Consider the following 23,871-nt stretch of genomic DNA (forward strand, 5'->3'; position numbering starts at 1 on the left):
GTCTCAATGTCGGAGCTTCACACTGACACCTGAACGCCGCTCAGAGAAATCAAACAGTACAAACCTCTGATGAGATTCACTCTGTCGTCATTACAACACTTCCTGCTGCGGTCTTCCTGTCTGAACCACAAAAATTCCTGATTTTGACTGTAAAAGCCAGGTGGATAGTTTTATTTTGTTGGTCAGTGTGTGTGTGTGTGTGTGTGTGTGTGTGGTTCGTGCGTGCATGTGCGCATGCGTGTGAAAGTGGTTGTAACCGTGTGATCTTCGTGATGACGACATCAGGCTCTGCACAGGATTTGGTCAGCAGCTGCCTGAGTAGAGAAAATAAAAACATCAGGTGTGTTTCCACAGACTGAAGGTTCAGTGCCTTTGCTCAAGATAGACTGATCAGCAGCTGTTATTGATCACACTTTAACGTGGGTCACTATGATTTGGTTCACTATATTATATTGTACCCGCAGGCAGATTGTGCCTTTAACTGCTCTGATTACTGAATCTGTTGAGTCAGCCTATAAACGACTGAAGGATTCTGAGTCCAAATTCATGAGAAGAGGAGTCTGGGTCTGAGTAAATGAGACATCAGCCTAGCCGGGTCATATAAAGACATGACCCCTGCCTACCGTACATACAATGGTACAAATCACTCATCACCTATATAAGGACGTAGCCCGCCTACCAAATATTTAAAGACATAATCCTGCCTGCCCAACATATGAGGACATAACCCCGCAAAATTATAAAGTCATAATGTCGGTCATCAGCCAAATAAGGACAAAAATCCCACCCCCTGTGTGTCGATCATCAGACTGAATAGAAAAAAATAAAGACACAGTGACTCTGGTGTTTGATTCATCGTGCTGAGACAGCTCCTCCACCTCTGCTCCCAGAGTATGCTGGAAGCCATAGTCCTCTCTCCTGTGTGTTCTGAATCTGGTTCTTTATGTGTGTTTCTCTCACATAGCAAGTCTGTTTCATTTCCAACTAAACCAGGTTCTAACTCGTATTCCCTAGAGTTTACAGCATAAAGCTGAGGCTGATGGGAATGTCATTGGTTTGGCAGGTATTTGGTCATAAATTGGATTGGACAAATTAAAATGTTCATCTGATGAAACATCGGAGGATCACCAAAGTTATTACAATTCATCCTGAGGGAAATGAATGTCTGAACCAAATTTCTTCACAATCCATCCAATACAGGGTTTTCCCTACGATTATATGACTAAGGTGCAGCGCCTAAGCATTTTTGCTCAGCGCCTAACCAAATGAACGGAAAAAACTATGCTGAGAGTTCTCTACCGCTCTGGAGAGAAAAGACACTGTATTGGCCATGATATAAGACAGTAATTTTTTTCTGAAACTTAGGTTTAAAAAAGTGGGTGTTGTCCTGTATTTTGGGACTAAACAGTTATGTGTCCATTCATTACAACAGATTTTCCAGTGTAACTATGGTGTTTTACAGGGTGTTGCATAATGGGTTATTTGTAGCCTTATTATGTTGCTAGGCTAGTGAGTGTTTTCGAGTCCATTTATAGTGACTTTTTCAGAATAATCAGCCTTTAAAGTGTTTGGTTAGTTAGTATAACCTGCAGGAGTTTCTGAAGTCTGGTGTGACATGTTCTGCTGCCACAGAGGAAATAAATTCATTAGTGAAAACGAATTCTTAGCATCTCCCGCTGTCTTTACTGCAGAAATATACCAGGGAGAAAATCTGTCAAAAAGCCAAGAATTATGTCTGTGACAGGTGATGAGCTAAAAAAGACTGTTAATTGACAGAGGAAATAAGGAATCAACTCTAGGATTGGACTCACTACAATAACTCAAAAAAACTGCCTAGTGGCCCCTGGGAAAGTGAGCTGTCTACAGACGTCCAACTGAACAAAAATTTTGGTAAACAGCCAAACGCCGTTACATTGTCAGATGGCCATTCACTAGAAATCTCGTTTACCATTGTTTTTTTGTATGGCGCACAGTGCAATCACTAACAAGAATGTGAAGGATTAAGGATTACTTCAGGACATAGTGCTCACTTCATCAGTGAGCATATTTGTTTCTCTTCTCTTCTGGCCAGTGTCTTGCTAATTTGAAAATGTAAAGAAACATGGAATAAATCAACTATTTGTGCAGATGAAGTTGATTGTATTCTGCAGTTTTACTTGTTGATTTGGTTAGGTCAGTGTATACGGTGTTTGTGTCTCAGTACCTGTAGTTTGTAGTATTACTGAAATATTACTGCAGTATTACTGCAGTATTACTGCGTTCTGTCGGGTTCAATCTTCATCTCTCCATTTTGTTTCTCATTTAACGATTTCTGAGACAATCTGGCAGCCTGGACAACAGCCTGCAACACAGCAACACAGCAACTATCAGGCAACACAGCAAATGTCAGGCATAGCGCTGTCAAAACTGGCTAAAAATGATGTGCAATTACTCCTTCTATGAAAACACATACAGTGGGGTGCACAAGGGCTTTTGGACCCCTCTGTAGGTTCAAACCATTCAGTTATCTATTTTTGTGCATAATGTCCATAAGAGGGGAAACCAATACAACAAGAGACATAAATACTTGGGTGTATATTTTTGAGATGTGCCCTCAAGTTGCTAGTGCTGGAATGTTAGGCTAACTGTAGCTTACATAGCTTTCATACAACTTTATCTTGAGGTTTTACAATTTTGTCATCTATGGACCAAAATCTGAAGTATTTTCAAATGGAGGTTTTTAGATTGATTGGAGTGCAGATCACTCTTTCTACAGCCGAGCTGCGTTTAGGACTCTGCCATCAGTACCACATGGTTGTTGTTGAATTATTCGCTCGTTTCAGCTTGACCTACAATTCATTTTCAATCAAAGAAAGTGACGCTTTGCTGCTTTTTGTGATGGTTATTTTTCCACAATCAAATATTAATTTTAACAATAGAATGTCTTTTTTTTTTTTTTTACAATTCTATTATATATTTGAGTTTAGAATATTCGTTGACAGCCCTAGTCAGGCTACACAAATATTGTCAGGCAACACAACAACGCAGCAATGAACAGGTGACACACTAAAGTTGAGTTGAGACCTTGAAGCTCCTCTTCCTCTTCTGGACGTTCTGCTCAGGATGAAAAATGATGACGTAAACCTTCGGCATGTAGAGCATCCCAAGAGACACGGATGCACTGAGAGACATAGAAACGGTCAGAGTGGCCGTCTGGATAAACATCTGTAAAGACAGAGACAGACTCAGTGAGTGAGCTGAACTACCAGAACCTTGTTTTTTTCCAGCAATATCTTTTTTTAATATTTATGAATGACTTCCAGGACAATGAAACAAATGAGTTCTCATCCAGCAAAATTGATCTCAAAAGGCAAATAGGTTATTCTCCAATATTAAAATTAAGCCTTCCCGTGCATGTCAGACATTTGGATGTTAATAACGGGATGCAAAGGACAATAAAAACTAAAAAACATATAACTTAATAAAAAGTAAATAAAATAATAATAAATAAAATTTCAAAAATGAATTAAAATAAATAAAAGTCAAATAAGTTCCTCTGCTTTTCCCAAGTGTTCCCCTATAGTTATATTCATGTTTTCCTTTCATGTTTGTACATCAAGGTCAAGCTCAAAGACACAGTTCACATGGAAAAGAACAATTAAGCATTAAAAGGAGTTAGTTCAAGCAACCGCAGAGGACCACTTACATTTATACCTCGTCCTTTTATACCTCTATATATGGTATAAAAGGACCCCAAATATTTTCAAAGAGCGATTGTTTACCTTTAATAATGTAAGTTATTTTTTCCAGAGGTAAAGTTAGGGACAATTCTTTAATTCAATTGATGAATCTGGTGGTTTTACTCTTTACGCTTTGTAAGCAGTAAACAAAGATCCAAAATAGCAATAGCTTTCCTAGGTGTATGTTGTTTATCAGGGTGTAAACCTAAAATGAAAAACTTAGGGAGGCAGACACCCTCTCCACGGTTAAGGGTAGGCCTGAAACTTTCCTTTTTGATAAAGCTTACAGTCAGGACTGGCTCAGGCTTGGATTGAACCACCCCCTGGTTATGCTGCTATAGCCCTAGACTGCCGGGTCACTTCCCATTATGCACCGAGCTCCTCTCTCCTCCTCTTCTTCCCCATCTGCATGCATTCATATGGCATCAATGCTAGTTACTAACTTTACTTCTTCTCTCTCCTGTAGTTTTTTGCTTTCTCATCTCTCTCCTCTCTTCTCCTGTTGCTGTCTGCAGGTATTTCTGCCTCTGGAGCTGCAAAGTCTGGATCTGTGACTGCGAACCACATACGGCCCCTATGATCCTGTTCAACATTTACTGCTACAATTATTATTATTATTATTATCATTATTATTATATTTATTCTGATTATTATTGTTATCAGTCTTAATGTAACCCCCCCCCCCCCCCACACACACACACACACACCCCACACCCCCTTCACTGTCAACCCACCTGGTCGGGGCGGACCCCCCCCACCATGAGCTGGGTTCTATTCAAGGTTTCTACCTGTTAAAGGGAGTTTTTCCTTGCTGCTGTTGCCAAGTACTTGCTCATGGGGGAATGTTGGGCTTTATATAGCTATAAAGAGTACGGTCTAGATCTGCTCTAAATGAACTTCTGCCCTGATATAACTTCTGTGATGATTTGGCACTCTATAAATAAACCTGATACATATACAGTTCCTTTACATTTTTTTCCAACCGAAAATCCTTCTCTATAGCCTTCCTGAAGTCCTCCTATAAACAGGTTTTTTGAGTCACAGACCACCGCAGCTACGAACCCTTCTAACCTGCTGGAACTCGTCAACTGCTTCAGGAGACCATTGGGACAACAAAGCCTGAAAGGTCTTTTTAATCAGCTTGACAGCATCCTTTACCACTGGTCTCCAACACTCCACCAACAACCTTCTGGCCACAACTCCAATCAGCTGCCTCCTGACAGCTCTGTTCCTCTCTTCACCCCTGTGTCCAACACATACAGCTGTAGATCTGATGATAGGACCACAACGTCAATCACTGATCTTTGGCCTAAATTGTTCTGATACCAAGTACACTTATGAACCACCTTATGTTTGTTATGGACAATCCATGGCTAGCGCAGAAGTCCAATAACAAAGCACCACTTGGGTTCATATGGGGCAGGCCATTTCTCTCAATCAACCCCCTCGAGGTTTCTCCATCGCCGTTCATGTGGGCGTTGAAGTCCCCCAGCAGAACTATAGAGTCCATAGATGGTATCCTTTCCAGAACCCCACCCAAAACCTCTAAGAGGGCTGGATACGCCAAACTGCATCAGCACAATCAACAGTCGAAGCTTTTCTCTCAGGTACTCGCAGTCACATGGAGGCGACCCTCTCATTCTCTTTAGAAAAGTGCTCAGCCAGGTACTCATGAGGAAAAAGGAAAGAGTCCAGCCAGGAGTTTGGTTCCAGAACCAGTGCTGAGTGTGGAGGTGAGCTAAACCATATCTTGTTGGTACTGCTCCACCTCCCGCACCAACTCCACCTTCTCTTTCCTAACCAGAGAGGTGACGTTCCACATCCCTGGAACTGGTCTACAATACCAGGAGTCAGCATGCTTAGGTCCCCGTCCCTGCCTGCCACCCAGCTTACAATGCACCAAAACCCAATGCCTATCCCTGCAGATGCTGGGCCCACACGGTAGCAGCACCATGTAGTTTTGGTGCTCCAAACCCAAAGTGTAGCAGCACTAAAAGGTTGTTTTCCTGTTGCGGGCAAGGTGCTGCGGCTTAATTGTGGCCGATTCATGTAAGGTCTATGAATCACTCTTAGTCTGGCCCCTCCTCTGGGACCAATTTGGGAAACACTACTAGGTACTGTTGCCCCCAACAACACAGCTCCCAGGGTCATAGGGACATTCAAACCCCTCTACCATGATTAGGTGGCGATTCTTGGAGGGGCCCCTGGAATAGGATTCACTTACCTTTGTGAGCCCTCAGACCTGAAGCATCTGTATTCAGTTGGTTTCTACACCCAGTTATTCAGGTTTCTGCTTTAATAAGTAACCTGTCTGTACAACAAACACAACCCTTGCTGGTGATTCAATGCACACAGACACACACACACACACACACACACACACACACACACACACACACACACACACACACACACACACACACACACACACACACACACACACACACACACACACACTGCTGCATGTTTCCATTGTGTTTCTTTATTATAGAGATTTAAGTGTGTGTGTGATAAGCCATTAGACAATAGCAGAACTCCTACATTTCTTATATAGCTGTAAATACCTTCACACACACTTTCAGCGTTAATCCTCCTGCAGCTCTGTGTTTGTTCTCTCGCTCTCAGACAAAAAAGAAAACAGTTTCTTTTATTTTCTCCAAGAAACATCTGACGCTCCTCAACTCTGAGGTATGAAGAGAAGAAATGAGAAGAGGGGAGAGAGGAGGAGTGACGAGGACTGAATGTTATCACAGAGAGACAGGAGGAGGATTTCCTGTGATTTAATTCTAATTTTAGTTATTATTTCTCTGGAATAGTTCACTCTCTTCCAGGATTCCTGGGATTCCTCACCCTAAAAACAGAACTGTGGATAATTAATCATAAAACAATGCTATTCTAATTTGATGTTTATTAATTTATGTGGTTAGAACAAAAACATTCGATATTTTAAACTTCTTTAATGACCAATAAACCACCTGCAGGGCCTTGAGAACCCCCTCAGTGATCACAAGAAGATCACAGGTTTTAAATTCCTCTTCAGTCACACTTAACGTAAACAATATTTCACCAAACAGCTGAACTGTAACTGTACTGCTGTTTTATCACGAAAATTGACTGGAAGAAATGCCAGCGGGTGAAAAGTTGATACAAGAAAACACAGAGATTTAATTCCTGATAAAAAAAAACCTAAAAATGAGAAATAAAAGATTTTCACTTCTGTTAATTTTTTTTCCAAAAAGCCTCTTTTCTTTTGTATTGTTTCCTCTCTCCAATAAATGTTGTGGATGTGTTTCAGTCTGATGCTGCTGTTTTCCGTCATGCTATTTCTAGCTTTTGTTGTCTCTTTTTATCTGGTTGTTGAAGCTCTGTAACTTTGGTTTTGACAAAATTATTATTCTATAATTACATCCTGTGTTGGATTATAATCTGTATAATCCAGTTGATCCTCTCTGCATGGAAATGACTCCACTTTGTGTCTAATTCTCCTGTCATTTATCTCTCGTCCCTCCCCTGAACTCACACTGATCACTGAACCAAAACACTGAAAACAGCTTTCACCTGATTTCTGTCACATCAATCCTTATTATTTTCTCCTCAGAGGAAACTAAACTCTGTCATCCCCATATTTATTCTGTAGGTGTGAATGTTTGTGTGTCTGCATGTAGCTCTGAACAAACTATTCATTTGATAAGACAAACTCACCACTCGGTAATTTATGTTGTGTTTACTGCCGCTGAAAAAAGATAAATCTCCTTCATGTACGACGTCATTTAATTGGCGTTTATCGGACTTGGTAACAGTCACACTACTAGCAGTTACAGTGTATATGAGAGGCACTAACTGGCACTTCAGTCAGCCAGTGTTATGCTTTTTCTATTTGGACCAGCATCTGTCCTGATTCTTCCACCTGTCCTGACTATTTTGTCCAGTCTGCCCTCTGTCCCCCTCACCCACCTTCTGACTTCCATAGACCCCTGCATTTATATAGACCTTTGCAGACATGCTGTTCACCTGTCCACCAGATGCCCTCAGACTTCCTCACCTGTTTCAGTCATCTGGCTCCAACTTCCACCTGCCCTGCAGTAATCCGTTTTCCCACCTTTCCCAGTCACCCAAATCCCCACACCCGCCTGCTAATCTATTTCCAATTGTAATTCTAATTCTAATTGACCGACAATATATGCACCAGCCCTCTTACCCCAGTCAGTTGCCAGATAGTCAAGTTATTTCCTGTTCTCCGTGGACTTCAGTCTATCCGTCCGACCAGTTTTCTGTTCTTATTCCTCTAACCTGTGTTTTTGTTCCTGTTGGTTGAACCTACCCGCATGCTATACCACTCTCTCTGCCCTGTTTCCTGTCTCTCTCTGAATTGTTGACATATAAAATAAAGACAGAAAGGCCATAAAATAAAAAAGTATCTAAAACATGTTCAGCATACTCTGACTCAGCACATCTACACCCATGATCTGTTCTAGTTTCACCCTGGTCCAACCTGACTCTGGTCTGGTTCAGCATGGTACTACTCTAGTCTAGCCTGGTTTTAGTCTCATTCTTACCTTCTCGGTGGACTTGGCAGTACCAAAGAAGATTGGTACAAAGGCGAGCCAGACAATACAGGTGGTGTACATGGTGAAACCGATTGGCTTAGCCTCATTAAATGTCTCTGGGACACCGCGACTCTTCACTGCATACACTGTACACGTCACCTAGCAACAGAAACGGCACAGATTACGTAGCAACAAGAATGTTACAGGTTACTTAACAATAGGGAAAGTATAGCCTTCTACATCACTTCATATGTGTTCTCAGTCAAAGATCAATGTGACATCTGGAGGGACAGAACAGCTGCCCGGTCTGAAACCAGTTTTTATGACAGTTGGCCTTCAACATCCAATGATCAGTAACAGGTCAATAAAAGATCAATACTGGATCAATACTTTACCATGAGCACGATGCTGTAGCTGAGGCAGCATATGATTGATAGGTCAGACATGTCACACTTTAGGATGCCACGGGCCAGGTCAGGGTTCGGTGGGCGGAGCTCCTCGTAGTCAATGATGGTGTGCGGGGGGATGACAGCAAACCACAAAAACACACCGAGGACCTGACACACAGACACACACACACACACACACACACACACACACACACACACACACACACACACACACACACACACACAGTTTCACACACATGCACACGCACAGAAGTAAACACACATACAGAAATAAACACACACACACACACACACACACACAGAAATACAAACACACGCAGAGATGAACCTGATAATGTGACAAGGTGCTGCAGTTAGTAACGGCCACATATCACACCTGTGTTCTCACCTGGACGGATATGAGGATGAAGGTGATGACAAGTTGGGAGGTGGGGCTGATGAATTTGGGCGGGGTCACCGACCTCTTGCCCTGTTCAAAGATGCGGTAGATTCGGTTGGTTTTGGTCAACATGGCGGAGTAGGTGATGGCCATGCCCAGGCCCAGCAGGAGGCGCCGGAATGCACAAACCACTGCACCTGGCTCCGCGATCATCAGGAAAGTGATCAGGTAGATCAGAAAGATACCTGCAGACACACAGAAGGAGAGGTGAAGCCACTGTGACTGCTGATATCATCCTTATCATCAGGACAGCAGATCTGGAATGAAGAGTTTTGACCTGCTGATTCATTTAAATCCCTGTGTGACAACTTTTCATGGTAAAATATATGGCTTTTAATCTTGGTTTAAGTCTGGTTCTGTCCTGCCATCTAAAACATTAACGTTTATACCTGCTGTAGTCAACTCCTAAAGGATATAATGAAGACTCCCCAGAAAACTGGTCAAACAGGAGGTGATGCGTTTTTGCTGACAATGGACAGAAATGATAACAACTATGTTGTTACTGGAGTGGTGATTTCTAATTTTTAAAAAAGGGGAATTAGGGCTAACTGAAATTGAGAGAAGGAGGGAGGCGGGTGGCTTATTACTACATCGAATTCAGAACAAAAGCTGCTGAAAGCAGGTGGATCATACCTTCTCCTTGTGATGCATATTATAACAGACATTCTGATCCCATCAAGGATGAGCTCATAGCCCGGTTGCTACCCACTCATCACCCTCATCCTCTGCACCCACCTCCAGGAGCAGAGGAGGGAAGGCTCTCACCACCAGTTCACCTCACCTGTCCTCTGTGCCTCCTCACGCTGTCATGTTTCCTCAGTCTCTGGCCATCGAACACCTCAGTGACATCCCTGGTTGGATACACCATGAGTGCTTGCTCATGGTGGGAGCTATCTCTATAATATTGTAAAGTCTTGACCTTTTTCTGAAAAGTGTCTTGAGATAATATATGTTATGATTTGGTGCTATATAAATAAAACAGAACTGAATTGAATACAACTGGGACCCAGCTTACCCTGGAGGAGTGACAGTGCAGCCTGAAGAACAGATGCCTATACTGGAGCCAGTCCTACAATTTCATCCCATCCTGCCAAGTAAAATGCAGGGCTTATCAGCAACTGTACTTTTCTCTTCACTTGGCTTATATGACCTGACCAGACTCACACTGTATCCAAATTTGTCAACTTGCTGGACAAGTCCTCTGTTAAGAATGGCTCCTGTTCACCTGGGTATGTCAGATAACCAAGAGAAGACACTTTCCATTTAATTGAGTTACCTCAGTTGCCTCTGATCTTGGTGTTTCCATGGCTTTGTAGACATAATCCACATACTGTATGGTCCTCAGGAGCCCACAATACCATGCTGCTTGTCTCAGATCTGGTCTGTCTCTAGCTCACAGTAAATCCTCAGCATCTGAGTTCCCAGATCTCTCAGGGGTCCCTCCTGCATACCTGGATTTTTGGATGAAATGAGCCACATCCCAGCTTCTTCACCACCCTAATGACTGCAACACTGACCTCCTCCTGGCCACCTCTCGACCCCTGAGACCCATGGAGCTATGATCCATGAAGAAATACGGCCAAAAATCCTTGCCAGCGAGTGGAAGACTGCCTTTAACACTACGAATACTTGGTGACGTCTTTCAGTCTGACTAAAACCCCAACAGTCCTTCAGGCCCCTTTCAGGTGAACGATGTGCTGTGATACATATTAAACAAATTTGTGTTCATCTTTCTGGATTGCATTCTGATTTTTTCCAATACAAGGCAGGAACACATGCAGTATGTTCTGTCTGTTCTGCAGTGACTGCTGGAGAACCATTTATTTGTTAAGGCAATGAAGTGTTAATACTGCATGCCTCCACAGTGTTACTCCTGGGTTTCGTTGTTGCTGCCAGCAGAATCCAGATGGTTCCCATCAAAGTGAAGACAGACTTGGCTGTCACAGTCTCCGAGAAGCAGCGATTACTGTGGTTCTTCTACCGCTGTTTCGTCCACGGATATAACGCCGTGGAACCCCATTTCAATGTCTTGCCTTCCAGTAATGCCCTTTTGGTGTGGTCTCAGCAGGCAGAGCAGGCTTTTTATGGAGTTAAAGCACCATTTCACCATGGCACCAGTACTTACACTTCCTGACCAAACCCACCAGTTTGTGGTACAAGTCAACAACTCAGACAACCAGGAGCAGAACTCAACCAGAAGAGCAGGAAACTCCAGCTGAGAGGAACAACATTGGCAAAAACTGCTAGCTTACCCTAACCCTAACCCTAGGACTGGAGAAGGCTAGACATCAACCATTTGTGGTTTGGAAGGAAACTTGAGTACGACCTGTACTGCCAAACACCTGAATTCCGAGTAAGCCAGGTGGGCCTTGTCTTTAAACCACTTCAGTTTCTCCGTCTACCCAGACTCAGAAACTATGATGCCAGACGCAGTGTCTCACTAGTTTCAACCTGGAGAAACCGCTGCTGAATCTGCAGAGATCCTGCCACATTCCTGCATCCTCATTGCTGTCTTGAACAGAGAGTAAAGCAGTCACACTTTGGTAATCCTTCTCTCTTTTCCTCTTTTCTTCTTGTCAGTGTTACCTGTCAGTAGGAGTAATCACCAGCCAGTAGTACCAGTCAGTAGTAGTATTTACCTTTCAGTAATATTTACCAGTCAGCAGTACTCACCTGTCAGTAGTACATAGCTGAGCTCCCTGCCTGATGCCCTGACGATGGGTGTGTCGTTGAAGCGGATGAAGGTGATCACCACTGCGCTGGTTGCTAGGATACCGAGCATTGCAAGGGAGGCAGGAACAAGGGCCCAGGGGGAGTTCCACTCCAGTTTGATGATTGGGGTTGGACGACAGGTGGTTCTGTTAGGGGCAGGGCGCATGTCTGATGGACAGGTCTCACAGGTAAACTCATCCACCTGGTACTGATACCCATCGCAGAGCTGCAGACAGGTCAGAGAGAGATAGAAACAGGTCAGAACAAAACGAGAGACGGGTCAGAGAGACAGACAAGTTAGAGAGAGAGAGAGAAAGAGGTCAGAGAGTCAGACAGGTAGGAGAGAGACAGGTGAGATAGACATACAGGTCAAAGAGAGAGAGACAGGTAGGAGAGACAGACAGGTCAGAGAGACAAACAAGCCAACTAGAGAGAGAGAAAAGAGTCAGAAACAGACAGACAGGTCAGTAGGACAGGTCTAAGACAGACAGGTCTTTCCATCAGGTATTGGAGCATCAGTGGTCTGATGACATCATGAGGAGAGAAGCCACTCAAGTGACCTCCTGTATTATCTGTTTAATATCTTTATTCAAGGTGATCAAGAAGATCCTTTATTTTTCTAACTCAGACTGAAGTCTAACATCATGTGACCTCTGTGGGTGTGGTGGTCCATCTCTGACAACAGGGTGAGCGTTACAATGTGTCAGTGTGACAGAGCTGGATTAATATAAATTTGGGTAGTCCTGGTTGTTCAAGGGGTTTGGACCACAGTGTCCCTGGTTCATGCCCAGCCAGGGAACTTTCATGTCTTTCATGAAAGGTTTCATGCTGTCCCCTAGCTATCTCTCTCTCTCTCTCTCCTCATCTCCTGTCATGAGCTGTCTAATAAACAGGGCGGCTGTGGCTCAGGTGGTAGATCGGGTTGTCCACTGACCGCAGGGTTGGTGGATCGATCGCACGCTCTTCCACCACCGACAGACCTGAAAATATCTGAACTTGATCCTCTGAAATATCTGATCTTTTAAGACTAAAAGTCCAAAGCCCTTCAGTGCCCCCTACAAGATGCACTGTTCATGGACTGTCTAAAAGCAGAACCACTAATCTGGGGTTCGGGACCAAAGTGTTGGACTGACTGCTCATCATCACATCTTGTTGCCAAATGCAAACATCTGCTCTGTTTCAGTGCTGTTTATAGTTTATCATTATTCTGACTGTAGATGACTGCAGATTATTTTAGATGTTACTGTAATTTACTATTACTCTGAGTGTAGCTGACGTTAAATGTTTTAATCTCTTTAGTATTACTCTGAATGAAGATGAAGTTAGATGTTTTACCTCACAGTGCCAGCAGCAGGGAACTCCTTTCACCATCTTCTTCCTCTCTCCTGGTTTACAGGGAAAACTACAGATGGAGTCTGGAACTGATTTATCTCCTCCAGACCACTGCATCTCCTCCAGCTGACACAGACAGACAGACAGGTGGAGAGACAGAGAGACAGGTGGAGAGACAGAGGGAGTTGAAGAGGGAGAGACAAGTGGCAAGGGAGAAAGAGAGAGTGACAGGTTAGGAAGAGAGAGAGATGGGGGAGAGAAAAAGAGGTGGAGAGGGAGAGAAAGAGAGATGGGTACAAAGCGAGAGACAGGTGGAAATAGACAGTGATTTAAAGTTTGACAGACTTTAAAAGCCAGTAGATGTTATTTCATGTTTTTTGGTTTTCATGTTTCTGTTTCGTCCAATCAGCTTCTTACGTTGAGCCTCAGGTTATTGGTCCACTGGCCAATGACATGGTATCCAGGGTGGCTGTGATTAGTCATCTGAAACTGGAAGATGTCGTAGCGACCAGGAGCGTCTCCATTCTCATTGAACAAAACACTTGTACCTGCACTTCCTATTGGACACACAGAGAGACACACAAAGAGACAGACAGACAGTCAGAGAGACTGTTGACAGAATGGCTGCAAATGCACCAAAATAAAATCCAACATTAATACTAATGCAATCCGTTCAGGTCAGTTTACAGCAGCTGCATTTTGTTTGGTTCTGGTTTCACTTGGTAACAGACACGCAACACAACAAAAGAAGCTAATTTATTCTGTTTATCTGCTGATACTAAAAGATGAGCACCAGGGCTAGCACATGGAATAATGTGTGATATTGTCTGTTTTTCCTGTTCTTCATACTCTGCCCACCCTGTGTGTCCTGAGGTCAAACACCAAAAGTCTCAGCAAAAGTTTTTTTCCTTAGGCAGTCCGAGTATTGAATGGAGACAACTACACCTCTGCACAATTGCACAGAGATTTCTTTAATGACAACATTTGCCCCTTGATTTGTCACCACAGTGTTGTTTTGTTAATTTCTGTTCTGCTAATCTATTATTTCCTTTGATCTAAGTTATTCGTTAAGTTCTTTGGATATTTTATTAGCATCTGTGTCCACTTCTTTCATTTCTGGTTTTATTTTGTTAGTTTTCTCTTTTTATTATTTATCTTGTCCCTTCTGATATAAGTTTTATTAGTTTGGTTATTATTACTCTGCACTAAGCTACAAGAGCATTTCTTTGAAAGGACTGGTCTGAAACGTGCTTGGTTTCCCTTATTAATATCAGTATCTCTGAAAGACAACTCTCTGCGGCTGTTTATTTTACATGTTTTGAGCATTTCAGACAGTTTTACTAAAGTGTTGTTGTAAAAAAAATATGATTTAAATGGGAAAAAAAGCGTTGCTTCCTCACTTTGCTGTTAAGTGGAAGCATTGTTTGGCAGAACTGAGTGTATAGTGGTGCATCTCATAATATATCAGCTTAGGTTATTATTACATTTATGAAATTCACACTGCTGAGCCAAAATGGCCAAAAATATGTCATAACAGCCTCTGATCTATAGATCTGCATGAATAAAGTTTCAGATGCAATATTCAGCAGAGGTGTTTACCTGCCAACAAGGTTGCCAGCTCACACTCTTGTGCTGCCCAAACAAATCTCACACCAAATGAGAGGAAGGCTACTCCTTCATAAAAAAAAAAAACAAAAAAAACATATAGTTATATAAGTTAAACAGAACACCAGAGAGTTTGCTTTCAGAGATACCGAGATTAATCAGGGAAACCCTGCTGCTTCTAAAATGCTGATGACTGTAAATGTTTATATACTACAGACTTCAGATCAGTTATTGTCACTGATGAACCCAACAGAGTTTATGATCTGTTTATGACAGGAGTTTGTTTTAGAAATCTTTACAGCATCTGGTCGTTTTTGCTTTAGCTGTGCATGCTCCAAAGAGGGGCAGGTATTTCTGGGCAGGCGGCTCAGCACAACAATGCACTGTTTATTATTCTGTACCAGCTGTGCAGGGAGGATGTAAATTAATTTTGGGATGAGTTTATTTATTTATTTAGTTTAGATCCCCATTAGCCACTGTATTGTAATAGTGGCTACTCTTCCTTGTTGAAAAAACCCAACCTGGTAATGTTACAATGAATGGCAATGAAAATGAAACTGACTGCATGTTTTGTGTAGCACACAAAGTACTCATTAAACCTCCTTGACAACATACACACACATGTGCACAAATGTCACCACCGGTACTGACTGTTAGTGATAATGGCATCCTGTGGTGGTGGGATACTGCAATTTTGTACATCAAGAAAACACACAGCAGAGCCAGACCCTTAACTGCCAGCCTCTGTCCTCACGACAGGGCATTCCACCCAACTCTATGAGGTACGCTTGCTATTATTTATATTAACATTACCTGTTAACTTTAGCCTTTTTGATGTTCATAGTAATGTTACTGTTGATTGCTTGCTTGCTAGCTAACAAGTCATCAACCAATGTTTGCATTTACAGTGACCTGACCAGCTCGTCCAACTAAGAAGCATCTGCTAGCTAGCTAATTTGGTAACATTAGTAATTTTTCGTCTCTTGAAAAACATTAACGTTATGTCCCAAGACAACTTGAGTTCAGTTCACCAGTAAGGAAGTTAGCAAGCTGACAGACACTCTGTATGTCAGTGTGTGTGTGTGTGTGTGTGTGTGTGTGTGTGTGTGTGTGTGTGTGTGTGTGTGTGTGTGTGTGTGATATTGATATAAACTGGTCCCTGCCTACTCTCAGGCAGCTCAGTTTCTCGCTGTATGTAAAGCACCGCTGCCAACTCTCACGCCACACGTCCATTTTCTAATGCAGTGAAAAACATCTTTATAGATGATAACGCTGTGGCACAAAAAGAGGACAACTCATAGACAGACAAGACAGAACAGCACAGCATCTTTCCCTCTCCTCTCATGCCGTTACTGTGGTTATGGGGACAGTCTATGGCTCTGTCAGTCTCAAACCATGTCACGACTTCCAATCAAAGGTTTTTAGGTTAGTATGCATGTTAGTATGTAAAATCAGGAGTGTAATTGTACCTCAATGCTGAAATCTAGTAATGTAACATAATTTAGCATTTTTGGTTTACACTATACAGGGTTGCAAACATGCTCTAAAGTTGCCAGAACAAATCTCATGCCTGTGTGTGCTCACTTGAAAGGGGAAACAAGAGGATAATGTACACACAGTCATTCGTTGGCAAACCTACTACGTTATATGAATCTTGTTCTTTATGTTTAACTAGTAGAGATGATGCAGAGACGGGCATGATATTCTGCAAAAGCTATCAGCCTTTTTGTGGGTATTGATGGTGACAAAATACGGATAAAAACACTCCAAGAATACAGCAGAACAACATCTCATTCAGACTGTGATGGTGCTCAGGTGTGAAAGAAAATCCAAACACAACCTTGCCTTGTGTGCTAATAATTATAACTTACTTTGTGGAAAGAGAAGCAGCACCCTTCACCGTGTTTCCAAACCTAGTTGATTTACATCCCAAAAATGGTCTAGACGTTGGCAGCACTTATAAGTCCGACAACGCCTGTTGCACATTTCTTCAGACCTTAGGTCATTCTATGAAGGATGACCTGATGGAGAAAATAAAGAAACACATACTTCTTTCCTGTTACGTTCGATTCCAGTGTGGACTGTTCTCTGAGAGACCAGGAGATGGTCTTCATGACATATGTGAAAAATGGCAAACCTTTCAATCATTTTGGGGACATTGTTTCATTGGAGAATGCCCACAGCCAAGGTATCCTTGACGCCATACTTGTCGGTTTGAGGAATGTGGGCTTGATGGAACAAGACTTGAAATCCCGGATGGTTGGCTTCAGCTGTGATGGCACATCTGTGATGTTGGGAGTTAACAATGGAGTGGCAGCCAAGGTGAAACAACTGCGTCCCTCATTTGTACTAATTTGGTGTGTGGCTCAGACTGGAGCTGTCAGCTTTTGACAGCGTCCAATCAGAGCCTCTGTTGGCTGAATTGAAGGAGACACTGAACGGTGTTTACAAGCACTACTCCCACTCTGCAAAGATTTCTTGTGAGCTCCATGCACTGAGGAAAGCCATGGGCATAGAGGTCAAACCAGGCAACATCGATAGGACAAGATGGCTTCCACATATGTCCAGGGCCCTTGAAGGTTTTGGTGAAGAACCATGCCAGTGATCCAACCAATGACAGGGAGGTCAGTGCAGTAATGAAAGGGAGAGCATGTTCTATTCATCAGTCTCTGACACCGTACAATATGGTGATGTTCATTCACTCTGCATTGGACATTCTTCAGGAGTTCTTCAAGCAGTTCAGCCTGATGTTTGAAACGGATGGTATGACCTTGCAGATGGTCGCTGATGGACTACAAATGACAACATTATCACTTGTAGCCATGAAGGTCAGTAACATTTATTTTGTTTAATTGTTGAACAATATTATTTTTTATGTGAATTGGTAAAACTGGTATTTATATAATCCCTTAATAGGAAAAAAGAAAGATATAAAGATATTTTATAATTTATGATTATTGTATATTTTGCTGAGATTATATAATAAGAGATATTTTAAATGTGAATAATGTAAGCCTATGCAATAGGGAAGTTTACATATTTTCAATGCCATAGTAAATATTCCATATTTCTTATACACGTTTCAAATATTTATTATTTATAATCACAATATAACATACTTTAATTTTTTTTTTCATTTTTATCAATTGCAATGAGTAAATTGTTCTTTCTTTCCTTCTATTACAAACCTAGACAGGCCCAGGCCCAAGACTCCAGAAGGTACTGGATGAGGTTGCACCAACTCACTAAAGCTCTGCCTCATTGATGACCTGTGTAGGTTTCTGTCAGCATGGTTTGGGCGTCTGGAGACGGGAATTCTGAATGCCATCTCCACCCTCTTTGATCTGTCTAACTGGCCAGAAGACAAAGCGGAACTGAAAACATTTGGCAATGCTGAGCTGATCCTTGCAGCATTTGGTGATTTTCCTCCTGTAGCGGCAGCTAAGAAAGATTGGCTTGAACAGAAAGCCCTTGTTCAGCATTGCTATTTCAGGGTGCTGTTGGAAGGGAAACCAGTGTGAGCACATGAAAGTCATAGTGGAGATCACACAGTGGAGTCCATTAAGTAAGACTGGAGGTCTTGCTTGTCTAATGAGATGCCTAGCTTCCTGTTGCACATATCAGTTCATTGCCCTATTAAACAGCAATTCAATGCAAAGAAAGCAGTCACCAAGTAGTGGAATAGTGGCTGCAGGAACAGAAGACTCCAGGTCCAAGACAAGTTAGGCCTGGACCTGCCCCAATACTGACTCGACTGCAGCTTGTCAAGTTCCATTAAAAATGTTTTATCAGGATCTATTCAATTCAATTCAATTTTATTTATATAGCGCCAAATCATAACAGAGGTTATCTCAGGTCACTTTTCATAGAAAACTTGAACAGAAACCAGCTCATGGTGGGCGGTTGTCTGCTGGGTTGAAGATCGGGGAGGGTGGATGCAAGAGAACATAGCACAATACAGGTTCCACATAAAGATGTATAATAATAAGACTAATAATAAAACCAATTATAATAATAGAGCTATTAATAATAATAATCAGACTAAATATTTACTTTTGGAGACTCTAGGAACCACAAGCAAGCATGTGTTCAAGGAGCGCAGTGTTGTAGTGGGGTAATAGGGTACTATGGGCTCTTTAAGCTATGATGGTGCCTGACCATTAAGGGAAGGGCCTAGTAAGGGAGGAGGAGGACTTTCAATTCAATTCTGGATTTTACAGGGAGCCAAAGCAGAGAAGCTAACACAAGAGAAATATGTCCTCTTTTCGTAGTTCCTGCAAGTATTCTCTATTTTTTGTATTATACTTACCACAGATAAAAGTTTTCTGCTCCTTGAAAACGAGAGTCTTTTTTTTGTGGTGTGACCGATTTACCTCTAGTCGCTAATCTTTTCAGTTGAATCTAAATAAAAAGGTTGAAGATTGATCTTCTAATTGATTGAATTATGTTTTCTTGATCTTAAATGTCACTTTGAATTATTTTAACTAATAATAATGTAGAAGAACAAAGACTTTATATTCGGCACAGTTCACATTAATTTCAGGATTGGCTTTGATTGGATTTCAGAACGGTTCTAGTTAAGAGCCCTGGTTTGAGCTCGTAATGTGTTCAACTTCAGTTACAATGAGTTTAACAGTAAACAAATGAAGATGCAAACTAACAGAGACAGAACAGAAGCCATCTGTTTCATAATGTTCTCACAGTGAAGCAGGTGATGAGGAGGACACAATATTTACAATTTCATACACAAGAAACACAACTGAGAACAATCTGAAATTCAAATGATTCTGTTTGTTTAAACTGATCAGATTTTATCCAGCAGATCAAATATCCACAGAGAAATTTATGTTCATCATGTCTTCAGTTGATCAGTGTGAAGTCTTCTACACCTCCATCACAACAAAAGAGTATTTTTCACTTTTTATTTGTTTATCTTTCTTATGCAGAAATGTTCCTGTTTTTATTCAAAATGTGAATAAAAACAGGAGGATGGAGGTTATATTCTCCTTCTCCCTGCAGAGTGACTTCAGTAGCTGCTCACTTTAATTATTAACACACACACACACACACACACACACACACACACACACACACACACACACACACACACACACACACACACACACACACACACACACACACTTGTTTTACATTAGTTGTGAGGACACTCACTGACATAATGGATTCCCTAGCCCATTACCCTAACTCTATCCATCACAACTAAATGCCCAACCCCAACCCTTACCCTAACCCTTACTCTAACCTGCACCCTAAAACCAAGTCTTAGCCTTCAAAAAGCCCATTAAAGTTGTGAGGACTGGCCCAAAATGTCCTCACTTCCCAATATGTCCGATGGTTTCAAACCAAAATTTGCCCACACAACCATAGAAAGACATGTTCAGAGTAACACACACACACACACACACACACACACACACACACACACACACACACACACACACACACACACACACACACACACACACACACACACACAGTAACACACTGAGTCCTCAGAGGAAACATGTAAAGTGCATTAACTTATTATCTCTCAGAGTTTCTGACGAAAGAAAAACCCGCTATGAAAATCAAACCAACACTGCTGCTCAGACCTGAACCTGAACACAACTGAAACAGAACTGAACTGAACCAGAAGTGAACCAGAACAGCAGAGTTCAGTGTTATCTGCACACTGTGACATTTAAATAAATTAATTCAAACATGCATCCAAATATCAGTTTTCACATCTCTGGAAGTTCAGGGTCAGTTTGATTTTATTTTGGAAACAGAGCAGCTCCATTCAGCTCCTAATTAACACAAGGTTTCTAGCAAGAAAACGACATGAATCATGTCTGAAAATATTCTGTTTGTTTTCCTGACAGTGACCTCTAGTGGACCTGTGAATTATAACTTTTCATCCAAAAAAAAAAAAAAAAAAAAAGCTGTGTGATGTTGTTATTGAACTATAAATCTCTGTGGGAGGAGGTCAGGATGGATTGATGGATAATAAGTCATACGGCTCTCATTTGGTTTCAAAACAAGTAGTTCTACCTTGTTCATCATCTAAGTTTAGCATGTTAGCATGCAAACATTATGTAATTAGCAGTAAGCACAGTGTACAGCTGAGGCTGATGGGAATGTCATTAGTTCTGCAGGTATTTCATCATAAACCAAAGTGTTGGATAAATTCAAATGTTGACCTGATGATTACACTAGATGAAAAGTCAGAGGATCACCAAAGTTATTACAGTTCATCCTGAAGGGAACATGAATGTCTGAACTACATTTCATCACATCATTCAAATTATGATGTATCTCATTATTATTCTTTCTATAATAATGGTATTGTAACATAATTAGAAATGTGAATCTCTGTATTGTTAACTATCCCTATTCAAAGTCATGTTTACTATCCTAAATAGATGCAGTACACAGCAAAACAGAATACACTCCTGGTCAATACCACTAAAATGTTAAACAATTACAAATTCTGTCCATTTACATTCACTCATTTGGCAGATGTTTTTATCCAAAGCGACTTACAAGTGAAGGACAACACTAAAGCTTCAGTACAGTAGGAGACCTTGAAGTGAGTACTAAGTACTAGATATGTCAAATGATAAAGTGCAATGAGATCAGGTAAAGAGGTGCGCTTAAAGTGTATAGTAAATGCTAGTTAGGCATCTTTGGGTGTTAGAGGTGTTAGCAGAGGAGATGCTCTCAGAATAGATGAGTCTTCAAGAGATTCTTGAAGATAGAGAAGGACGCCTCTGCTCTGATAATATTTGGTAGCTGATTCCACCATCGGGGAACCACAGACAAGAACAGTCTGGACTGTCATTCCCCTGGGTGCAGGGTTGGCAATGCCAGACGACATTCCCTGGAGGAACACAGTGGTTGAGAAGGAGCATAAGCCTGTATGATTTCAGTTCAGGCAGCTGGGTACAGTACCAGAAGTCACTCTGTAAGCGAGCATTAGTGACTTGAATTTGATTTGGGCAGCCATGAGTAGCCAGTGGAGCTCAATGAGCAGTGCATTGACGTGTGCTCTTTTAAGCTGATCGAAAACTAGACATGCAACCGCACTTTGGACAATCTGTAAAGGTTTCACTGTGTGTGAAGGGTAGCCCGTTAGAAGGGCATTGCAGTAGTCGAGGCAAGAGATAACCATGGCCTGTACCAAGAGATTAGTGGCGTATTGAGTCAGGTAAGGCCTGATTTTTCTTATGTTGTATAGTGCAAAGTGAAACGACCGGGAGACAGGTCATCAAACATGACACCTGGGTTTCTGGTTGGGGTGAGAGATGAAGAGGCGATTTTGACGTTGATATTGTGATGGAAAGATTGATTGGCCAGGATGACTAAGGGTTCAGTATTAGAGAGGTTTAGTTGAAGCTGGCGTTCCTTCATCCATGTGGATATTTCTGAAAGACAAGCTGAGATCTGCCCCAAGACTGTGGGGTCACCTGGCAAGAATGACAGGTCTGTTTAGCAGTGATATGAGAGTGGGGTTCAGTGAAGGCTTTCTGAGGAGAAGTGTTACCTGTTTGAATGGAATAGGGTAGGGATACTTTTGGAAATGGAAATGTTGGAAATGTCTTCAAAGCCAGTGAAGCATTTATCACATGTTTAATTGCTGGCATGTGGTGTGAGATACTATATGTCTTGGAGGAGGTTGGTGGGAATGGGCTCCAGCTCACATGTAGTAAGATGGCTACCAGTCATGAGTTCTGATATCTCTCTCTCAGTGAGAGGGGTGAATGAGAGAAGTTATGTGCCACTGACCTGGGGAGACGGAGGACTGTAGAAGGACTGCTACATTTTGGGGGTTTTAGTACCTTGCATTCAGCTAGAGGGCTGAGTGAAGGGGATGGTGAGCCATTGACTGGAGGAGGCAGAGAAAGGTATGAGAGCAGAGAGGGATTGGTATTTGTTTTGCTTGCCAGTGCACTGACCTTAGTGAGAGGGCTAACAATGGAGAGTGATGTGCCCTTATCCAGGGGAAAGTGGTTGTCTCTGAGTGATTAAGAGATTGGCCACTGATGGTCACCACCTTTTCGGTAAAGAAATAGGCAAAGATATCAGCTGACAGGTTTGTGTCTGGTGCAGGTGGTGGAGGATCAAATAATGTTATAGTAATATTGTACGTGGCATCATTTTTCAAGGACGGCCATTGCGCTTTCTATTATTGGTAGTATAGTTCTTCCTATACCTCTTATCAACTGCTGCAATTGTGTTTCAGCTTATGTTCAGTAGCCTACTGACGATCCTGTACCCTCTCCCATCTTTATGAAATCTCATAATCTTGTTTCTTATTTTTCAGGCAATTCCTTACCATGTGGACCCATATTGCATTAGACACAACCCTAGTCAAAACTGAGGAAGTTGTGGTGTTCATAGGTTCTTTTATAACCTTAATCATGCAGTTAGCCTTAACTGGAAGTCACAGGTGTAATCACTTTTGTTGCAGTGATCACAGGTAAACTGACCTGTTTCCACTGAGGTTTTACTTTGGGGTCTGTATTTTCAATATAGTCTGTCTAAACTATTTGCTTTTAATTATACATGAGATCCAATATCCTACACTTCAAATTACAAATAAAACAATTATTGTAAGGTGGTAGTATTTTGAGTAGTTTAACATTTAGTGATACTGCACAGGGGTGTACTCATTTTGTTGTAAACTGTACTTGACATTTTCTGATAGATAATGTATTTCTTTCTTTACTACAGCTAAATAGCTGTGACCTTTATTATTTTATCTTTGATGTTCAATTCTAGCCTCTTATTAGTACATTATTAACCGTAAATAATATTAAAAGACAATGAAGTTGGCAGAACTTTTTTTTACTAAAATCAAAAGGAAAATCAACCTGAAACTATAAAAGTGATTGGGATATATCACCTCATCCCCAGCAAAAATTATGACCTCGTCTGCTTCAGAAAGTTACAGAACCAAAAGCCATTGGATGATCTGACTACTGAAAACCAACAAGCTGCTGACACAGGGGTCACCCGACCCCCAGGTGCCAGGCTGCTGGATTCAGCCTCAGTCCTTATGTCCGTGTTCAGGTTTCTGTCTGATCTCTTTGAACCAACCAACCATG

The 23,871-nt window shown here is 41.8% G+C and overlaps 1 protein-coding gene across 1 annotated transcript in view; it reads right to left on the bottom strand.

Moving 5' to 3' along the window:
• Positions 1 to 219: 219 nt before the first annotated feature.
• grm6a (glutamate receptor, metabotropic 6a) overlaps positions 220 to 23,871 on the bottom strand; it is a 32,663-nt gene continuing 9,011 nt past the window's right edge. Inside the window, exons 7-15 of the mRNA XM_040152833.1 lie at positions 13,577 to 13,716; positions 13,163 to 13,285; positions 11,789 to 12,053; positions 9,065 to 9,300; positions 8,662 to 8,823; positions 8,276 to 8,425; positions 3,064 to 3,204; positions 2,204 to 2,341; positions 220 to 314 (exon numbers count right to left, since the gene is read on the bottom strand). Coding sequence (XP_040008767.1) covers positions 2,252 to 2,341; positions 3,064 to 3,204; positions 8,276 to 8,425; positions 8,662 to 8,823; positions 9,065 to 9,300; positions 11,789 to 12,053; positions 13,163 to 13,285; positions 13,577 to 13,716 — 1,307 coding nt within the window. The 3' untranslated portion in view covers positions 220 to 314; positions 2,204 to 2,251. The remainder of the gene's footprint in view (positions 315 to 2,203; positions 2,342 to 3,063; positions 3,205 to 8,275; positions 8,426 to 8,661; positions 8,824 to 9,064; positions 9,301 to 11,788; positions 12,054 to 13,162; positions 13,286 to 13,576; positions 13,717 to 23,871) is intronic.

The sequence above is a fragment of the Xiphias gladius genome, chromosome 18 (assembly GCF_016859285.1).
Source record: "Xiphias gladius isolate SHS-SW01 ecotype Sanya breed wild chromosome 18, ASM1685928v1, whole genome shotgun sequence".
NCBI classification, from domain to species: domain Eukaryota; kingdom Metazoa; phylum Chordata; class Actinopteri; order Istiophoriformes; family Xiphiidae; genus Xiphias; species Xiphias gladius.